The following is a 22,825-nucleotide window of genomic DNA, read 5'->3' as shown; positions in this document are numbered from 1 at the left end:
CTATCCCCAATCCCAAAAACCACTTCAGAGATGGTGGCTTGAGCATAAAATTGCTTTCTGCTGCTCTTCCTTAATATAGCATTAAGGAAATATATCTTCTATCTATAGATCCTATCTTTATAATACACATTGGCTTGCAGAATCATAGGAAAAAGTAACACCCAAGATATTAGCAGGCTGAGATTCTTGACTTCCTAGATCGGTGCCCAACATGAGACTACATAGCTGGTGCTTCACATATGTATGAAGCACTCAATAAATAGCATACTGTAAGGGCTCTGGCAAATAACAGAAACCAATAAGTCCGGTTGCACAAAACAGGGAATTTATTATAAGAATAACTGTCTTCTGGAAACCCACAGGCAGGAATGCAGCCAATTTTGGAATGCCTACCCTGCCCTTACTGCTGTTTGTATATGTGACCCCATTCACTGCTACTCATGCAGCTACTATGTGTCAGGCACAGTGTTTGTGTTGTGGCCAGAACACAAAGGGAACACAAACTGATCGACTTTTTCACAGCTTGAGTCCCAGGGTTTATAGTCTAGTAGAGAGACACAAATCAAGTTATCACACAAGTAGATATAAAACTGCACGCACGTGGTGCTGAGTGTGTAAAAAGGGAGGGCCTGACCTACTGAGGGAGGTCGGGAAAGGCTTTCCTCAGGAAGTGATTGCTGAGCAGAGATCCAAGTTTAAGCAAGCAATAACAAGACGCAGGGGAAAGGGAAGCACTCTCCAGGTATGGAGGAGAGAAAAGGCGTCCTGGCAGGAGGGAAGCATGGCAAGCAACCAGGACTGGAGCTCCATGGCTAGAAAGCAGATTAGGTAACCTGCCCAAGATCACAATAAAACCAGGGTCAAGCACAGAAATCTCAGCCCAGATCTGCACAACTCCTCAGCTATTTTCATTCCCCTGCCTAGCCACCCTAACCAGCGAACATCATCTTCTTTCCACTCGAAACTTTTCTCAGGGATAGAGGTCTATCAATTAATGCTCACTCCAGAGGAAGAAAATCACCAAGTAGAACATGACAAAGAAACGCAAAGGCTTGAACCAAAGAAACCCAAGACCTTGCCACAGAATTCGGTTTGTTGTTTCCCAGTCTGGGACTGGGAAGTCTTGGGAAAGATCCACGTCAGTAGTACTCAAAGTGTGGTTTCTGGACCAGCAAACCAGCAAAACCAAACCAGCAAAAGCAGCAGGGAACTTAATAGAATTGCAAATTCTCAGGCCCAATCAGAGACCTAGGAGTCACACACTTGGGAGGAGGGGGACCCAGCAATCTGTATTTTAACAAGCAAGATGTCCACACACACGGGGGTCTACATCAGTGGTTCCCAAACCTGTCAGTCCACATTCATCACCTGCGGAACTTGTTAAAATATTCTTAATATCTACAAAAACCAGAATCTCAGGGTAGGAACCTGTATTCAGATCATCAGCCTGGTTTGGGAGCCACTGGTTGATATCAAATAATAGTGTCTCACATGGTGAACAATTAATTTTCAAATGCCATTTTCCCTTTCTACGAAATTAACGGTAATAAATACCACAGGCTCTACGAGTCTGACTCGGTACGTAATTTGACTGATACCTTATTTTGACTTGATACCTTTTTTCTTATTTTGATGTTTTTTGATGAACGTCTCCTATCTCAGTTTTATATCATCATATCCACCAAAAATAGTATGAGATCTAATAAGTGCCTACCAAATTCAAACCTTGTTATTTTAATTGTAGTCTAAAAATCTGTCCTTGAAAATGTCCCCAAATTTCAAAATATCCAAAAGAAAGCACCCAGCCTTGTAATACAAATATGTATCTAATTCAGAACTTTTTCTTTTTCCTGCTTCTGTAAGGAAGTAGATGTTCTAATACAGTGATTCAGCATTGTTTTAAATATATATACAAACAAATATGGGAGGAACCGAGCCAATATTATGTCTAAAAGCAAAATCCAAAAATACTTTCCAAGCTGAAAGAACAGATACCATAGATTCATTTTCAAGCAGTAACATTTTCAAGAATTTTCCCATTTTGGAATCCTTCCATATTTTGGGATTTATGCAGCTTATCTGCAAATCATATTGACTGGTCTACGGTAGCTAATTTTGTGTGTTTTTAGACAAAATAATAATATATGACTTACTTCCTTCAAGATATAAAAAGGCCACAGTCTAGTGAGAAAGACCAAAAAAAAAAAAAAAAAAAAAAAATCAGTGGTCATTGTGACATTAAAAAAGGCCCCAGTTATTGGTTATCTTCAGATAGTCTGGTGTCTGGGGCCAGCAGTCTTTGATTGTGTAAAATCAAAACTCATGAAGTGGTTGCTGCTACCATTCCAATAACACAAGGAAGCAATTACAGTAGTTTTTAAAACATAGAAAAGAGGGGTGCCTGGGTGGCTCGGTCAGTTAAGCGTCTGACTTCGGCTCAGGTCATGATCTTGCGGTCCGTGAGTTCGAGCCCCGCGTCAGGCTCTGTGCTGACAGCTCAGAGCCTGGAGCCTGTTTCCGATTCTGTGTCTCCCTCTCTCTCTGCCCCTCCCCTGTTCATGCTCTGTCTCTCTCTGTCTCAAAAATAAATAAACATTAAAAAAATTTTTTAAAAAACATAGAAAAGGGCATGGGAAGAAAATGCAGCCTTGATTAAATATCTCTGCCTCTTATGACATTACAAAAAAATCACTGTGGAATTACATAATAAACATGGATTGTTTCCTATTATATGGTATCATCTTCAAAGAGGAAAACAAAACAAAACAGAAATCCTTCTATAGAGCACAGAGCCTAGAAGGCAGCATCAAGATTTACACTTTACCTGTAAAAATAATAGGATTAGAACAACAGCAAAAAAAGGTCGAAGCTCCTCTTCTATAGTTTAATCAAATAAGGACATAAAAGTAACAGATCCCTATATCTCATACTATATGCAAAATAGATTAAATCAAAATATAGTACCACAAAAGTTTTAGAATATATATATGTATGAGGATGACACAAAGCCACAAAGCCATCGAAGAAAAAGTAACAGAATGAACTTCCCCCAAATTAAAACGCTTGCAAGAGACTGCAATATTGAACAAAAGATTGAGATCCATAACAAAGCATTTGTACAAACCAAAAAGAAAAAACCAAGCACCCAACAGGAAAATAAAGAATTGGAACACACAAGTCACAGAGTGCAATGGCCAAAAAAAAACATAGGAAAAATGGTTAGCCTCACTAGCATCGGGAAAATGCAAAACAAGATAGCATTCTCTCACCTGACAGAGTGCTATTTTGAGATGTTTTTGTCCCTACATAAGGTTGTCTGCATATAACCTGTGTTACATTTGAAAGGTCCGACACCAGGGACCTACTCCTGCTCTGGACAGGCAGCTGCTGACAGGCCCAACTCATGGGTAGGAGCATTCAAAGGAAACACACACCTCCTCCACAAGGTGCTACCTGGGATATGGAAGGGGAAGCCCGGGAATCACCTAGTCCTTCTTAGAATCTAGAACCCTCTTCAAGCACCTGAACGGAAGACCCATTGAACTCTGCGGAAATGTTTACAACTTTTTTTTTAACTTTAAGTCTTACAAACTCCCTGGCACATCTCATGCACCAGGAAAACCAGTAAAAAGATGTATAATACATTGGTGAGAACATGAGTAAAAAGAAATTCTCATGTAGTTGTCAAAGAATAATTTTCAAGAAGTTGAAACATTACATAGTAAGCACAGGTCAAAAGATTTCTTTAACTTATTACCAGAGGACCCCAAAGGATGACAAAAGAAGATACTAGAAAAGAATGTGGGAGAGTAAGATTACAAACAAGTCAGACAATTAACATCCTACGAGGCTAAACAACTATACCCTCCTTTCTACCAGAGAAAACAAACAGGTCACTCTACCAAATATAAATCATTTGCAGCTTATCAATATCGTACAAGTTAACATCAGGCCTTACAGAGTCTGGGCCCTAATCAATCAGTAAAACAGAAAGGGTGAGTTAACCATTAGGTGGATGTTTAGGTACTGCTCTAGTTCAGTGACTTCCCAAACATTTGGTCTAAGGACTCCTTCACACTTTTAAAAATAATTAAGATCTCCAATATGGGTTTATATTTATTAATATAATGCTATATGCATTAGAAATTAAAATTTAAACATATATAAATGGGTTATATTTATTAATAAACATAGCATTAGAAATTAAAATTTAAACATTAATTCCATTAAAAACAATAAACTACATATTAACATAAATAACATTTTTTAATCTCTATTTTCTCCTGCAAAACAACTATGAGTGAGCTGAGTGGCATCATTTTTAAAGTTTTCCAAATCATTAGCATTTCAAAATAACAATTTATTGATGACATTAATTCAATAATTACAAGGTTACAAAGACTATTAACAGGCATAACCAAAGATAGCTTAGTAAGAGTACTGAGAACAACCTGAGTTAAGCTCTAAAAACTCATGTATGTTTATTCTCAAACTACCACTTCAGAAAATTCTAGACAACACAAGAATTGCCAAGGACACCTCCCAGTAGCTGTCACAGTAGTGACAGCATCACATATCATACAGCTTTGGAAAACTCTACACATTTATAAAAGAATGAGAATGGTAAAGGCAACTAATGTCCTAGAATTATGAAAATAGTTTCCATTTCACACACCCTCAAAAGGGTCTTAGACACTCCCAGAGGCCTGATGCCACACTTTGAGAACCACTGCTTTTGTGTGACGCTGAAAAAGGATGCAGTAATCTATTTTCCTTCTTTCAAGTTTTGATATGTTTTCTAAACATATTTTTAATAAGAATGTAATCTGATAAACAGCCTTTTAAAGGCAATTTGACCTTTGAGCTCAAGACTCCTACAGAAATATCCGTAGATACACACACACACACACACACACACACACACACAGTGTGAATCCCGGTAAATTCAGCAGTGTTCACTGTAGTCTCATTAACATTAGAGACAAATTGGAAACAAGTTGCCTCACAGAGGAATGATTTAAAAAGTGAAAGCATATATATGCATACATGCATACATTTACATATGTATACACAAACATTCATAACACACTGTCAAGTGAAAAAATTTGCAAAGCAAGATCTATGATGCTTTTCCTATTTGAAAACAATTTATATGAGCATATTTAGATATTTGTAAATATATGTAACTTAAAAGTCTGGAAATATACACCATACAGGTAACAGTGGTATCTCTGGGTAGTAAGAGAATAGTATAGGGCAAAACAAACCTCATTTTTAAAATTTTATATACTACTAGATTATTTGAATTTTTACAATGGGCATATCACTTTTGTCATTAAAAAAAAAAAAAATGAAAAACAAGGTAACCAAGAGACATAGTGACTAAATGCAGTGTGGTATCCCAAACTGAATCATCAAAAAGGACATGATGGAAAACTGGTGAAATCCAAATAAAGCCTCTAGTTTAGTTGTACAAATTAAATAAAAACATTAAAATATATATAGAGAGAGACATTAAACTGCAAATATTTGACCCAGGAGATGGTGGCATTGTCCTCCAATAGCCAGAGACAAAGACTGCCAGAAACCACTAATTGGAAACCACACCCCCTAAGAAAAGTTCTCAGGTGGACACCGTAGGTGGTCCTTGGGGTGTACAAAGAGACATTTAAGTCAGCTGGTACAGAAGATCAATAGAAGACTGAGAAAGTGTTCCAAACACCAGCCACAGCTGGTGTTTCATAGGATGCACTGCATTGCAGGGCATAGTCTAGGGCAACAGCTGTAAAGAACAGAAATTTCAATTTAGGGTCTTTTTTTTTAGGTTGTTGTTTTTTTTTTCTATATGCTCTTAATATCTGTCTTCTTTCCTCCTCCATTTACTCACATGTACTGATTTTCTCCTCTCTCAATTTTGAAATAATCATTGTTTCCTACGCCACTCCCAAGAAGCCTCCAGCTATGCTAACAGGAGAAGGTTCTGGAACAAGTCTGCCCTCTGAGAAGGTTCTGGAACAAGTTCGCCCTCTGAAGCTCCCGCTTCCATCACAGTTGAAGTGGCTTCTCCTCTCCCAGAATGACCATTCAGTCCATTGCAGCCTTGTGTATCAGGGAAATAGTTACTGGACAAAGTCCGTCCACAGGGCAACTTTCAAATGCTTATTAAATATGTGGCAAAATGCCCCTGCCCTGGTCTGTACCTTCAGCAGGATTTTCCTATCTTCCTCTCCCCTGGGAACAATAGTAACGCAGAGCTCTACCGCACTTGCAATAAGATACAAAATAAAATATACAGAACAATCTCAACTATGTTATCTTTTTTTAATTTATTTTTCAGTTTATTTATTTTGAGAGAGAAAGAGAAAGAGAGGGGGAGAGCGAGAATCCCAAGCAGGCTCCACACTGTCAGACATGGGGCTCTAACTCACGACTCATGAGATCATGACATGAGCCAAAATCAAGAGTCAGAGGCTTAACTAACTGAGCCCCCCAGGGGCCCCTCAACTATGTTACCTTAACAAGTTATAGAAAATTCATCTGACTGGGCAGTCGATTATTATTAAGGAATTATTGATCTTAAAGACATGGGGGAGAGGGCACCTGAGTGGCCCAGTCGGTTGAGTGTCCGACTCGGTTTCGGCTCAGGTCATAATCTCAGTTTTGTGAGTTCGAGCTCCACATAGGGCTCTGCATGCACAGAAATTGCTTGAGATTCTCCCTCTCTTTCTGCCCCTCCCCCACTCATACTCTATAAACAAACAAACAAACAAACTTAAAAAAAATAAAGATATGGGGGGGGAGTTAAGTCTTTACCTTCTAGAGACACATACTGAAATACATATGAATAAAAATAAGATGCCTGGGCATTTGCTTCAAAATAATTTCTGGCAGGGTGGGGAGGAATGAGTGAGGTACGGATGAAAATAAGATTGGCCACAGACTGATAAAGTATTGAAGCTGCACGACAGCTGGGAAGAGGGGTGTCATTACATTACTCTCTATACTTTTACATGTTTGACATTTTCCAAAATAAAATGCTTTTTAAAAAGCCACAAAAAGAAGAATTTTTAAATAAAGATGCTAACTCTAAAACTGAGGAACACAACGCATGAAGAAATTGTTAAAAGTCTAGGTTAAAGCAGTGGACTAGCCCTCTCCTCATGCTCCAAATTCCTTGAGATGATATTTTTAAAAAGAACTGGAGATTTACAACAGGGAAGGAATACAAGAGAGAGGGTAATATTGGGGTGCCAGGGGTTTTGAGAAACTCCTAAGTTCCGCAAAATGATTCTCAAATGTGGTCCTCCAGACAAACCTCATCAGCATCGCCTATAAACTAGTTTTTAGAAATGCAAATTCAGAGGGGAGGGGCCCAAATGGCGGAACAGCATAGAAGTCTTTTTTTGCAGCTCCAGTCCCTGAAATACAGCCAGATCAACACTAAACCATCCTGCACACCTAGAAAGCTGATTCGAGGATTAACACAACAACCTGCACAACGGGAACCACAGAACTCAGCAGGTACATGGCGCGGAGAGGTGAACTGGGGGAGAGTGAAGCCACGGAGGTCAGGGAACTGTTTTTGCTTGTGGAGAGAGGACGGAGACGGGGGGAGAGTATGGGGAAAAGCACCCCCCCACACACACACACACAAAAGCAGCTGGAGAGAAAGTGGAAAAGTGGAAACACCCGCAGGGACTGAACAAAAAACGGAGAAAGGAGAGGGTTTAAACTCCACTAAGACTCTCTAAACAGGGGGAGCGCAGAGGCTGAAACTCTGCAGCCCTTTACCTGGTGGAGCTCTGGTGGGAAGAGCGAATCCCCAGGAGCAGAGTGAAGTTCAAGGGTTCTCAGGCCACGGACAGAGGCGGTTCACCTGCTGGGAGGACATCTGGTAGAGGCCGTGCCACACGTCCTGCGAATGTTCCTGGGTACGGCCGGCACCCGGCCGTTGCTTGGTGAGACCCTCCCCCAGAAGGTCTGAGCAGGTCAAAGCCACAGTCCCTCGGAAGTGAGGGGTCGGGAAACAGCCGCATCGGAGATAAAGCTCAGGAGGGAGGTGCCGCCTGGCAGCCTGACGGCTGGGCCACAGACAGTGTAAAGGCGGGGAGTGGATGGAAGCCGGAGCCAAAGACGGGTGCAGACGGCTGAGCCCAGAGAACAGAGTTCCCATACTAGAGACTGGGTAGTTGGGTCACGCCATTTTCCCTCCTCGCGCGCATAGGGACCGACAAGCGCCGCAACAATCCACCTCAGTAAGCCAAGCAGCGCCACCTAGTGGAGAATGGAGCCATTACACTAAGCCCCGCCCAACTGGGCCACCCTCGCTCTTCAGGAACACGGCAAGTCTCTCTGCCTGCTTAGTTTACAGACTATAACGTGCTTCATAGTTTGACCTCTAGGGGAAAACGATGTAATTTCAATTACACTTCAGTCTGTTTGCTGGTCCATCTATTCAATTTTTTTTTCTTTTTCTTTTTCTTGAATACAGAAAGAAAATATTTATTTCCAATTGTTATTAAAAATATTTTTTTGTTTTTTACTATATTTTTTACTTTTTTGTAAATTTTCAAAACTATTTTACTTCCATCTTTCCATTTTCTTCTATTTCATTGTATTCATTTTTTCAAATTTTCAAACTTTTTTTTTTCTTCTCTTATCTTTTCCTTTTTTCTCTAATCTATCGAGCTCCTTTCAACAACCAGACCAAAATACACCTAAGATCTAGCATCATTTATTTGATTTTTTTGCGTGTTGTTTTTAACTTTTTAATTTTAGTGTTGTTTTTTTTTTTTTTACCTTATTCCTTTTCTTCCTTCAAAATGATGAAATGAAGGAATTCCCCCCAAAAGAAAGAGCAGGAAGAAAAAACAGCCAGGGACTTAAGCAAGCCAGCAAGACGTCTGAACCAGAATTTATAATCACCATATTAAGAATACTAGCTGGGGTTGAAAATACATTAGAATCCCTTTCTGCAGAGATAAAAGAAGTAAAAGCTAGTCAGGATGAAATAAAAAATGCTGTAACTGAGCTCCAATCTCAAATGGATGCCACGGCAAGGATGGATAAGGCAGAGCAGCAAATCAGCAATACAGAAGACAAACTTATGGAGAATAATGAGGCAGGAAAAAAGAGGGAGATTAAGGCAAAAGAGCACGATTTAAGAATTAGAGAAATCAGCAACTCATTAAAAAGGAACAACGTCAGAATCATAGGAGTTCCAGAAGATGAAGAGAGAGAAAAAGGGGTAGAAGGGTTATGTGAGCAAATCATAGCGGAAAACTTTCCTGACCTGGGGAAAGACACAGACATCAAAATCCAAGAAGCACAGAGGACTCCCATTAGATTCAACAAAAACTGACCATCACTCTGGAAAACAGTATGGAGGTTCCTCAAAAAATTAAAAATAGAACTACCCTACGACCCAGCAGTTACACTACTATGCATTTATCCAAGGGATACAGGTGTGCTGTTTCGAAGGGGCACATGCACCCCACTGTTTATAGCAGCACTATCAGCAATAGCCAAGGTATGGAAAGAGCCCAAATGTCCATCAATGGATGAATGGATAAAGAAAATGTGGTGTATATATATACGATGGAGTATTACTCAGCAATCAAAAAGAATGAAAGCTTGCCATTTGCAACTATGTGAATGGAACTAGAGGGTATTATGCTAAGTGAAATCAGTCAGAGAAAGACAAATATCATATGACTTCACTCATATGAGGACTTTAAGACACAGAACAGATGCACACAAGGGAAGGGAAGCAAAAATAATAGAAAAACAGGGAGGGGGACAAAACATAAGAGACTCTTAAATATGGAAAACAAACAGGGTTACTGGAGGGGTTGTGGGAGGGGGGATGGGCTAAATAGGTAAGGGGCATTAAGGAATCTACCCCTGAAATCATGGTTGCACTATATGCTAACTTGATGTAAATCTTAAAAATAAATAAAGGGGGGAGGGAGAAATGCAAATTCACAGGCCACATCCCAACCTCCTTAATTATAATCTTCAGAGGTGGGGACCTGCAATCTGGATTTAACAAGCCCTCTGGGTGATTTTGATGCCCACTGAAGTTTGAGAACCACTATAAAGCTGATCAGACTGACAAAAAACAAGAGTGGAGAGCCTCAGCCCAAATCAGCCCTGGAGACACCAACAGAAAAGGTAAAAGCAATTCCAAGGATACTCTAAGCTGAGTCAACAAGGGACAGAAGGTGGAGGCCTCCAGCTAGCTGCAACTGTCAAGTCCTAACCTTGCCCACCTCCAAAACCAAGTGGTGGGTACAGCGTGAGAGCTCTGCCCCACATAGAAGAGCTATATCCTCAGAAGAAAGCCCGGTATATTTTGGCAAAGAGACGGGGGTGATGATGGGACATGAACATAGATCTCCTGCCCATTCCCCATCCATGTATTCTAAAAAGTCTGCATGAACAAGCCCCCCTTTCTAGGTCAAAAGTCTTTTGGAGACAAGAAGGCTTATACCAATGTGGGGAAAGTCCACACCCAACTACCAATACATTCATCAAGTAAATCTTTCATATGTAAGATAAAGACAACAAATAGTGGTAAAGATAATTAATACACTGAACAAATTAAAAGTTGGCAGTAGGAACAAAAGTAATTAGAGGAATAGAAAATAAAGTGAAAATTCCAATTGCTGTCCTCAGAAACAGAAGGGTACTCCAGCTATGAAAAAAGCAATTAGAACAAGAAATCTTGAATATTTAAAAACAAATTACTAAACTTAAGATGAAATAGAAAAGCTAAAATACTAATGTCATGGACACACCTGAAGAGAGAATCAGTGATCTGGAAAATAACATCTGAAGAAGTCTTCCAGAATGGAGCAAAAAGACCAAGACAAAATATAAATGTCCAATGACAGAAGATGAAGGCAGGAGGTCCCACAGTTACCCAGTAAGAGGTGCAGAAAAATAAAACAGATAAAATGGAAAGAAAGTCATTAAAGATGTCTTTCTAGAAGCTGCCCTCAGTGCAAGAATGGTCCAATTCTGCAAAGTGAAAGGACCATGGGGTATGGGAAATGTTCCACATACCCAGACACATAAGGGTGAAATTTTAGGACTCAAACCATGAAAAGAAAATCCTAGAAGTTTTTCAGTGACAGAAAAGCAGGTTTCTACCAATAAACAAAAAGAGAAGGTGAGAGAATCAGATTGGTGTCTGGGTTTTAAATCAGCAATACTAGCAAACAATCATGTTAAGGCTTTACAATTCTCAAGGGAAATGATGTTGAACCTAACACCCTAAACTCAATTTTAAAAAATTTCAAATGGAGGATGCAACATTTAATGACCTGAAGATATGCTTCAGTACACCAAAAACCTCACCCCGGGATGCAAGAAAAAGCAGTGAAAAGGACACAATAAAACTTACAGTTGTCTAAATAACGACGCATACTGTTAAACACACACAAACACACACACCAAGATAATAGAGATTAATCTGAAACAAATACATGATCACACCAGGAGAAAAGGTCCAGGCGGGCAAGTGCAAGAATGCTAAGGGAGAGGGGTGGAGGACATGGCCACTGTAACTGCAAACACAGAGAAAAGGGTAACCACTAAAGGAACAGCAATATGGTTAATTATTTCCAAAGCACTAGAAAGAAAAACGAAGAGAAAAAAACAACACTCAATCGTGCCACTGAAAAGCTGAAATAAAATGGCAGGGACAGTCCAAACATTTCAACAATTTCCATTAAATGCATTAAATTCCCCAGAGACTATTAGACTGAACTCCCAAAAAGCTGTTTTGACTAGAGTAATTAGGGAAAATAGAAGCCAGTGCAGGACTGAGGACAAAAAAAGAGCACTGCATAGTTAAAAAAGGCACAACTCAGCAAGAGTCATCATAGAATGCTTTCACATCTCAGAAATCAATTTACTATATGAATAGGAGAGGAATGTAGAGGTGCCTGAGTGGCGCAGTCAGTGAAACATCCGACTTAGCTCAGATCATGATCTCACAGTCTAGGAGTTTGAGCCCCACGTCTGGCTCTGTGCTGACAGCTCAGAGCCTGGAGCCTGCTTCGGATTCTGCGTCTCCCTCTCTCTCTGCCCTTCATGCTCATGCTCTGTCTCTCTCTGTCACTCAAAAATAAATGAACATTAAAAATTTTTTTTTAAAAAGAGAGAGAGAAATGTAGACTGTATGAGCAATTAACAAGCTAAATCCAAAAATCCTTCTATCCAAGAACAGGCACCCCTCCCCTCAAAAAAACTCATAGAACGGGGCGCCTGGGTGGCTCAGTTGGTTAAGCGTCCGACTTCGGCTCAGGTCACGATCTCGCGGTCCGTGAGTTCGAGCCCCGCGTCAGGCTCTGGGCTGATGGCTCAGAGCCTGGAGCCTGTTTCCGATTCTGTGTCTCCCTCTCTCTCTGCCCCTCCCCCGTTCATGCTCTGTCTCTCTCTGTCTCAAAAATAAATAAACGTTAAAAAAAAAAAATTAAAAAAAAAAACTCATAGAACATTTACAAATATTGACCATGTATTCCATAAAGGAGAAGCAGTATGGGCTGTATTCTAGGGGCCTGGAAATTTTAAATGCACTTGAATAATTCCTGGGTTAAGTATAAAGGTAACTGAATCTGAAATTATCCACTAGAAATAAACAGCAGTCACCAGAGCTCAAGACTGCCAGACACAGTCAAGGTAGTACTCAGAAGAGCATTTTCAGTCTTAAATACATTTATTAGAAAACAAGAGAAATTGAAAATCAAACGTTGCGCAATATACTTTAAGGCAGCGGTTGTGCACATCCCTGGAGACCCAGGGGTCTGTGAAAGTAGCCCTGGGGTCTGGAATCATTTATGTACTTACAGCCTATGGAATGCGCATGCCAACCTGTGATAAAACTGCAGACTAAGTCATGTTTTACAACATCAACCCCATTTGTAACCCTGGTTACTTCGTCACGATGAGATGAAGGGTTAAGAGTCACAACTATGAATAATACAAAAATTAAACTGAGTTCCTTAAAGTCAGGCAAGGCCTCGTTCATGTTGATACCTTTAATCCATGTATAGTGGTGGCACATAAGCAGGCACTCAACAGTACTGTATAACCTGAATTAAGTAATGTACTGGACAGATGATTTTCTAAAGCATTGGATTCACTGGAAGAGGAGAATAAAAGAGACTAAAACGGTCTATGTGGTGGTTACAAAGTCGGGAAACACAGACCTCATATGAATTTTAATCTCAGCTCTCTAATCAAATAATGTTACATGCCAGGTGTTCCAGGATTCTGGATAAGATGAGGTCTTCCTTCAAGGCTCCCATCAGCTTTCTTGCCTTTTTCTTGCAGGCAAGATTCATAGACTTCCATAATCACAATGTCAGATAAAATCAGTTTTTCAACTACAACAGACTGATTTTTAAAAACACAGTCAAGAAGGGAAAGTTCCTGCTCTAGCTAGCACAGGTGACTACAACCTAAAATCAAAATCTCTGGTAGGACAGGACTCAAAAAGATCCATTTATTTAAGACATTTAAAAAGGGTTCAATTAATATGCTCATAGGATGGATTTTAATTAAATCTTAAAACTGAGGCTTTCCGTTATTTCACAAACTACTGTTTTGGCTATAAATTAGTTGGACCTCATCCAGTACCATGCTTTACATAGTTTTCAACAGAAAAATTAAAAAGGTACAATTCTGAACTATACCAAAAAGAAGTACTTTCAGTGACTCCAAACACACATAGAGGACATATTTATATTAATATACCAAACATTCAATATTTGAATTACTTAAGTAGTGCCACTAGGTGAATTTCAAAATGTCCTTTGAAATAAAGAGGGAAATTTTAGATTTCAAGACCTTCGAGTTGAATTAATTGATAGGGTTTATTTTTAAAATAATCCCCCTTGCTATAGTTAAAGAATGATTCTTGCTCTCCTGCATTAAAAGCAAAATGACTGTATTTCTCTCCCTAACCTACAGCTTTGCTCAGCTGAATTCAACATTTTTAAAGCTTTTTTCTCTACTACTAAACCAGTATCTTCCATTCTTAACTGGTCCAAGAGCAAACTACCTTATATGACAGCAATACATACAAATAAATAAAAATAAAAAGTAGAATTCTGCCAGCAATTATTATGCACAACCCCAACAATACAGACACACTCTTAAAAATCAGTTATGTATTTATTTGCATAGATTCAAAGGAAAGAATTAAAAATCCAACATAATATCCCATGAGGCTGACAATTTAATTATTAATCCAGTTGTCTTTTAAAAATGTTTTCCTCTACTAACTTTAGGAGTTACATGAGCGCTGAAACATCAGGTACCTATACATCTTTAGTTTTTGCAGAATTAGTATTAAGTCCAAAAAAGTCATTTTTGATGATGTACCGAACACACTGCAAAATAACATTTCTTTCATGTCGAATGTCTGGAGCTAAAAGCTAAAACAAAAAACAAAACAAAACAAAAACAATAAAATGATTAGCTGGTAAATAAAACATATCCAAGAAATACAATCTAAAATATTATTATATTTAAATTATTTGTTAAAAAAATAATGCAGGAACATTTCCTTTTAACTTATACCAAGACTATCTAGCTTTTTAAACAGCACAAATGTTCACATTTGGGGTCCTCTCTAGGAGTATCTAACAAAGGACAGGAAATATAGGTTTAAAAGTCTGCAATTCTTTAATCTACAAATCCTGTCAAAGAGGACCCTCCTAAAACCAAACCTACAAACAGTATAGAAAGTGATAAGCAGATATATAAATACAGTAATAATGAAACCAGCATTAAAAAATCCCAACATTCCTGGAATTTTACAACTTTTCATTTTTGTGCTTATTGTAATCGAAAGAAATCTAAAAATCCCTGATTTTTAGAAGAAACACATAACCAAGGAATCATATGTGATCTGTAGAAAAGAGTAAGATCACTCAATTTCTTTTCTGATGTCATTAGTGTAGTCTAGAAACATCACAGAGGAACAAATGTTCAGTGGAGAGAGGATTTAATTTACTACTTATAAGGTAAGTATTTTAAAAATGCAATTTACTTTATATAAGCACTGAAATTTACATTTCAGATCAATTTTAAGAAGAAGCAACAGTGTCTACATGTAACACCCCAAAGAGTGCAGGCACAGAACACTTTAGCTACAGCATAAGCACTTACCTGACGGGGCAAAAACAGACTTTCACACAATGTCAACAGTTCTACAACTCTAGTAAAAAATTTGGAATATTTTCTATCACTCTTAGCATGAAAGTCCTGGGTCACTGAACAGCTTCATGTCCATTAATTAGAATCAAAAGATGTGATGCTTCCTCTTTTAAAATTTGTTGAAGAAATAAGATTTTTCAGCATATCACGCTGAGAATAAAGTCAATAACGCACAAAATAAACGCATAAAAACCTCTTTCACCCTTTAGTCTGCCACTGCATTTATCTGTGCTTTCAATGAAAACTTTAACAATGTCAGCACACCTCAATACATATTTCCTTGCCAATCAGTTAAATCTAGATTCTTTTATTTTAAGCAGTTTTGAAAAGTGTAACTATTCTATACATTTACCAGACGTCAGCTATATGTGAAATGAAGCTTCAAAGTTAAGATACACAGTTGAGTCGTCAAGGAGCAAATGTTGTTGGTGACCTTAAAAAACACGCATCGTGAACCCACACACAGACCCAGTGGCTCTGTCTTCATCATCTGAGAAAAACACAAAGATCACAATGTAAAGAACAGTCATTTACCATTTCCAGGAGATATGGATGGTGTGTTCTTGGTTCAAATAATGTTTGATAGTTGTGATAATCTTTTCTCCTCTTAGGGTTTGTCTTTTTAAAACTTTTCTTTTGGCTCTCATACTTTCTAACAGTCACTTTAACATCTTGACTTGGTTTCTTAGGAGTTTCACTATGAAGAACCTCATCTTCCGCCAGAATGTCTGCTTCAGTCTTAATGGGAGCTTCTAAATGTGATGAACAAAAGTACAAAAATAAATAACAACAACAACAAAAAAAAACCTGGTAAACTTCCAACAATTTAAAACAAAAATAGTCAATTATCCACCCCCCCCCCAGCAGCCATAATACTGGCTACTTAGTGATAAAAACTAGGCATTTATAATATAGTACAATATTTTTCAAGTTGGGAATATAATTGGCCAAGAATTGAAGAGATTACCATAAAGAGCTACAGAAAGTGATCCCTATGAAGGAAATAATACCAGATGGAAACCTGGATCTACACAAAGAAATGAAGAGTGTCAGAAATCGTCAATATGTGGATAAATACAAAAGACATGTTTTCTCATTTGCAAAAGGTTTTAAAGATAACTGTTTATTCAGAGCCAAAATAATAACAATGTATGTGGGATTTATAACATCTCTCGGAAAACCCATGATAACAATAGCACTAAGGAAAGGAAGAGGAAAGTGTAAGTATATTGCTATAAAATTCTTAAACTATATGTGAAGTGGTGCAATATCATTGAAACTATATTGCAACAAGTTGAATGAAGATGCACACTATAAACTCAGACCAATTCCTAAAAAATAAAAAAGAGGTTCAACTAATAAGCCCATATTGGCACTACCCTTAAAATAAGACAAGATAAATGCAAAGGCAGGAAAAGAAGGAAAAGAGAACAAAAAACAACTGAGACAAAAAGAAACAAGCCAAATCAATTACCATATATATAAATAATTTAAACATCACACTTAAAAGGGTGAGTGGTCAGACTGGGGAGAAAAACACAAGACCAATTACATAATGTCTACGAGAAACCAACCTTAAACTGTAGCCAGTCCTTGCCTTGCACAAACAGGAATGACAATAAATCTCAGTTACCAAGGAAGTACTTGCCCCAAGGTGTTGGCACCTTGATTTTGGCTCAGGTCACGATTTCATGGTTTGTGGGTTTGAGCCCCGTGTCAGGCTCCCCACTGACAGCACAGAGCCTGTCTGAGAGTCTCTCTCCCTCTCTCTCTGCTCCACCCCCACTTGCATGCTCACTTGCTCTCTCTCTCTCTCTCTCTCTCTCTCTCTAAAAATAAATAAGTAGGGGCACCTGGGTGGCTTAGTCGATTGAGCGTCCGATTTCGGCTCAGGTCATGATCTCACAGTTTGAGTTTGAGCCCCACGTCAGGCTCTCTGCTGACAGCTCAGAGCCTGGAGCCTGCTTCGAGTTCTGTGTCTCCCTCTCTCTCTCTGCCCCTCCCTGCCCCTGCTCATGCTCTGCTTTCTCTCTCTCAAAAATAAATAAACATTTGGGGCGCGTTGGTGGCTCAATTGGTTGAGCATCCGACTTCGGCTCAGGTCACGAGCTCACCGTTAGTGAGTTTGAGCCCCGCGTCGGGCTCTGTGTGGACAGCTAGGAGCCTGGAGCCTACAGCCTACTTCGGATTCTGCGTCTCCCTCTCTCTCTCTCTGGCTCTCCCCAGCTTGCACTCTGTCTCTCCCTCTCTCAAAAATAAATAAACATTAAAAAAAATTTTTTAAATAAATAATAAACATTAAAAATAAATATATATATAAATAACTTTTAAAAAAAGAATTCAAAGTGGTTTATAGAGTTCAAAACTATGGGAATAATAACAAATGGCAGAAAGGGCACTATTTTCTATTATTTCCTTCCCCTCCACGTATTGCTCTTCCAATTCAGGAACACGAAAGTCAAATGGACCGGAGCTCACACTGTCAATCCTCTGCTAAGGAATGAGGAACTGGGACCAGTTATGTTTTTCTTGAGGCTCACAACATTTCCCAGCTTAGTGTCATATTTTAATGCAATATTTATCAATCCAAATGAATTTAAAACATAACCGTTCAAGTTTTTCAAACCTATAAATCATACTTTTTTGGTATGTGGCCTTTTAAAATGAGTTTTCAGTTTAGAGGACCACCGGTCATAGCCCAAACCAGTTTGAAAAAACAATTTTGAAGAGCTATAAAACTGCACTTAACTTCTAACATGGCAAAACAAAAACAAAAAGTTAACATGCAAAACCCAGGACAGATATCAAACTAACCCACTTGGAAACATTACTCACTGAAATTTTCTTTCCTATGTATATCTTAATGATTCGGAGCCAAGCACAGCCTCTTGTTTTGCTTCAATGTTTCTTGAGGGACCCTTTCCTTGTTTAAAACTCTTTCTGGAAAAGCACTATTCATGTTTAAGATCCTCTCCACACCTTTGTATTAATTCCCAAGTTGAGACAGATCTTAATTATGATGATACAATTGTTAAAATCTGTGATGAATCAGACTACTCCTCTCCATTTAGAATCCACTTGAATAAGCAGCCTTCTAGATGTTATTTCATGGTTCAGCGAAAGCCCCCTTTATTTCTTTGGTTTACTTCTTCCAAAGTCCCTCTGTGTCAATATTCTATCCTGTGGCCCAGAATTAACCATGAAAGTTGGAAACTTGCTAGTGACCTGGGCGACTATGTACAATAAAGCTGAATTCAAACTACAGAAAATAATTCTTAAGCCTTAGGAATGTGAAGTAAGGTCTTTTTCCTTTAGGCAGGGAATTTTAGACAATTAGTAAAAATAAGTTCATATAAAATCAAATGTATCTCTTAATAGATGATATCTTCTATTATCTATAAGAAAAGGCTATGCATTTCTGTTCAGGAACACAGAGCATGACTATAATGAAAGGCAATATAGTTGACTTTTTTAGATTTTTAAGTCCCTAAACCTAGGCTTTATATCAGCTCTGACACATACTAACTTCACAAACTTGTCTTCTTTAAATTTAAGTTTCTATAAATGAAGGAGTGGGACCTCCCAGTTTCCTTTCTTCCTTCTAACTGAAAGATGGTGGCAGCCTCAAAATGAAGACATGAGAATGAAAGTATCAAATGTTTTATCTTAAGAGAGAGAGAGAAGAGAGCATTAGTGCAGCTTGTTTTTATGAGATTCAGTAATCTGGTAACAGCTTTCATTGCTATCACCTGTCATAAATAAGAGCGATAAGCAGGAAACATAATATGTGTTTAAAGAATAACTCCATAATCGTATCAGTGTATTGGAAACAAGAGTAAAGAAACAAATACTTTTTCTTAAAGTAAAAATAAAAATAAGAAGAGGCAACCATCTGTTAAGAAATACTCTGATAAAGCCAGAGTAGTTTATATATCAAAATTCAAGTAGCTTTTAACCAGCTACCATAGTAAATCGTGGTCCATTAAAAAAGAAGAAAAAGTCCCTATGTTACGGATACATCTAAACATTATCCTTCATATGAAAGCCCAACTCTTTCTCCTTCAACATCTTCCAACTATACAAACAGTGATTACCTGTAACCTAATTAATATTAAAAGTGCTGCCTTCTTCATCCAATTACACTCAAATCCTCCCTTCTTTCTACACACTCACTTGTAGACCCTATATTCTCATCTTCGGTATAGCTCCTACTGTGATTACACATCTTGTCCCGAGACACACACAAATGAATTCTCTCATGGACGGTAAAGCCCAAATAAATTTGCCATGCAGAGCCAGGGTTCCACAACAGAAGGACACGGGCTTACTCAGTAAGCATATGCTGATGATTTATATATGAACCCTGGGTTTAGAACTGCAACACTACGACGATCTATAACTTACTCACAACTCTTTTAGGTGCCCCTAAAAAAGATGCTAGATTAAGCTGGTTTGTCAACATCTTTAAAGGTTAGACATGTATCCTGTACATCACTGACTTCTCAGAAAGAACAGTCAAGGATTCCATTTCGTCCAGTCTTTAAAACACATAGGCTAATTCAACCACAAGTACAGAGTTACTGTGTTCCTCAAATGAGCAGTTTATATAAATACGCTCTATAAAGAACAATGCTCCATATACATCTAAGGAATTCTATTATCCATTTGGTCACAAATGACCTCTCTCTACCTACCAAAGGTGCTAAATAATTTTTTTTTCTTTTTAAAGTTTATTTATTTTGAGAGAGAAAGAGCGAGCGAGCGAGCATGCACACCAGGGAGGGGCAGAGAGAGAAGGTGAGAGAAACCCAGGCAGGCTCCAGGCAGAGCCCGAAACAGGGCTCAAACTCACAAACTGTGAGATCATGACCTGAGCCAAAACCAAGAGTCGGATGCTTAACTGACTGACCTACCCAGGCATCCCTGAATAAACATGTTAAGACAAGTGTTCTTGAGAGTAAAAAAAAAAAGAAATTAACTTTCTTTGTCGTATCTTTTAGAATTTTTATTTCATTAATGGAATATTTCTCTTTCTCTTTCTCTTTCTCTTCTGTCATTATATTATTTTTGTCTTTTTCTCCCAGGCTAACAATACATTTCTTCGTTTCTCCAGTTTTCCTTTATCCTATGCTAACTTCACTTCTGAATCAGATGAAAAAAGTGAAGATTAAATAAAGGATATACTTGACACATCTTGCCCTCAGAAACACACACATGAAAGGATGCTACTGATGCACAGTATACACCAAATTCAAAAGGCACCAAAACAAAACAAACCGCCTGTAACAACTGAAGCCACAACTTACCTTCTGGCTCACTCTCTGACCCTGAGAGACTGCCATAGCTGCTCATTAGTGAGCACAGGGCTGGTGTTACTTCCTTGGGTATGACAGTACTCTGTGGTTTCTCCTCTTTATCAGACTCTGAAACAGAACAGGAAAGAAGGGAAACAGTCAACCAGAAACATCCACCACCATATTTAAGAAAGCTGACAGCCCCCCACTCCCTCAGATGTTAATAAAAAGGAAGCAATTTCTGATCATTTCCCTAATCTTCCCCAAAAGCAAAATTCAGGAAACCTAAAAATGTCCCTTGGTTTGAAACCTTCATGGTCAAAGAAGCTATCTGCCCCAAAGAGAAGACAGAGGGTCAATGGAAGCTACAAAGAGCTCAGTTACTTACCATGCTTCACAGGTTATGGAATTTGGGCCTTCTCTAAATTAATTATACAGTCTTTGCTATTAATTATTTTACTTCATTTATGCTACTGTGCAAATAATTAATTTCATTAAGGCAGTGGAAAGACCAAGGCCAGAAATTTATTTAACTTCACTAGATTGGGATGGTTGACTGTAAAAATTAGATTTAGGAATAAGTAAACTATGAAAAAAAAATCTACCTCTTTTGTTTTTAAGACTGGTTTTGAGGGCACAAGTAATATTTAAAACACTTTATACACAAAGGATTACTCAAAGAGTTACACTGAAATGAATTCACCCAAAGTTTTTATTATTTAGAACTTCTAAGAACTTAAGTAAACAAGTTAAACCAGAGAATTGAGCAAGTCTCAAAGAGCCTGCCAAAGGTAAAGTGTTTGATCATAGCCCAGTGAACCTGGCAGTAGCCTCAGGACACTGCCTATTACATGTGTTTTTGGCAGCTCTAAAAGTGTATTCAATCTCTTCTAACCAACCAATAAAAAGAAAGCCTGATGAAGAATGAAAACAGGAAGTAACCTGTCTATGTAATAATGAACCAGCTCAACCCACAACCAATATGAAATGTTTCAAGACAGCATTTAACATTCACCAAGTCAGCCCAGGGGAAAATGAAACATGCTAGTAGGATATGGGGTATACGTCTATGTGAACAAGGAACCACCACCTGCTGGTGTATGAAGTTAAATCCCCTCTCCTCCACCCATCCATACTAATCAGCACCACAGCCCCCAAAACGGCTCCTTGTCAATTTTAAGCTATTTTATTATCTTTTCTCATGAATTAAATAAGGGAAAAGAAAAACACACAGTTTTATATACAAATTACTAGTGGACTAAAGAGAATTCTACAGCAATATTAGTATGGAGACTGTTCATCTCATTGTTTGAGTGATGAGATGCCAAACTGTATTATTTCCTTCTAAGACCCAAAGAGAGGTACCGAAAAGCACAACACAGTTGACTATAAAGCTCTCTAAAAGCATAAGCTTGTTTAAGTCTCAGGAGGTGTCATATGTTTTCACTATTCATTACAGGTGATGAAATCAAAATTCAGAAAATCTAAATTACTTTTCCTTCAGGTAACAAAATTATACAACAGTTGGATCAAATTTAAATCCAGGCTATTTGACTCTAAATCCCAATCTTAATTAGTGGGCTAGAATATCTCCTATAGATACATAAAGTCCTCTTCTTAAAATGAAGCCATCCTACCAAAATGTCTCCATGGACGGGGCACCTGGGTGGCTCAGTCGGTTGAATGTCCGATTCTTGGTTTTGGCTCAGGTCATGACCTCACAGTTTGTGAGTTGGAGCCCTGCATTGGGCTCTGCACTGACAGTGCAGAGCCTGCTTGGGATTCTCTCTGTCCTTCTCTCTCTCTGCCCCTCTGCAGCTTGCTCTCACTCTCTTTCTCTCAAAAAAAGAAAAATAATAATAATAAAAAACATAAAAAAGTTTTAAAAAATGTCTCTATGGTCAATAATAATGCTAAAAAATATCTTCTTCCAGCCATGGTTCCATTTCTCTGTTCCCTGTTCTAGCAAAACTCCAAACAACTACCTGATCTACTTGGAGGTCAACAAGCACAAGTTACAGGAGGGAAAGGGTTCGGCTTTGTTCAGTACTGTATCTTCAGAGCCTAAAACAATACATAAATGTTCAACAAATATTTGAAGAACAAACTGTTGCATGAATGAATAACGACAAGTTCAAAAAAGGCTAACTAGTACAGAACAATAGGGTTAGGAAAAGGTAGAGCCTCAACACAAACCTAGTTCTGTCTGGATTCAAAGCTCTTTTTTTTTTTTTTTTTTTTTTTTTTTTAAAGTAGTCTCCACAGGGTGGAGCCCAACCTGGGGCTTGAACTCACGACCC

The 22,825-nt window shown here is 38.4% G+C and overlaps 1 protein-coding gene across 1 annotated transcript in view; it reads right to left on the bottom strand.

The window, feature by feature from the left end:
* Positions 1-14,171: 14,171 nt before the first annotated feature.
* Positions 14,172-22,825, bottom strand: part of NUFIP1 (nuclear FMR1 interacting protein 1) — a 38,736-nt gene continuing 30,082 nt past the window's right edge. The window contains exons 8-10 of the mRNA XM_007085377.3: positions 20,538-20,654; positions 15,766-15,983; positions 14,172-14,447 (exon numbers count right to left, since the gene is read on the bottom strand). Of these exons, the coding sequence (XP_007085439.1) occupies positions 14,331-14,447; positions 15,766-15,983; positions 20,538-20,654 (452 nt within the window). The 3' untranslated portion in view covers positions 14,172-14,330. The remainder of the gene's footprint in view (positions 14,448-15,765; positions 15,984-20,537; positions 20,655-22,825) is intronic.

This window comes from Panthera tigris, chromosome A1, assembly GCF_018350195.1.
Source record: "Panthera tigris isolate Pti1 chromosome A1, P.tigris_Pti1_mat1.1, whole genome shotgun sequence".
Lineage (NCBI taxonomy): Eukaryota > Metazoa > Chordata > Mammalia > Carnivora > Felidae > Panthera > Panthera tigris.
This window is presented reverse-complemented; position numbering and strand designations above follow the sequence as displayed.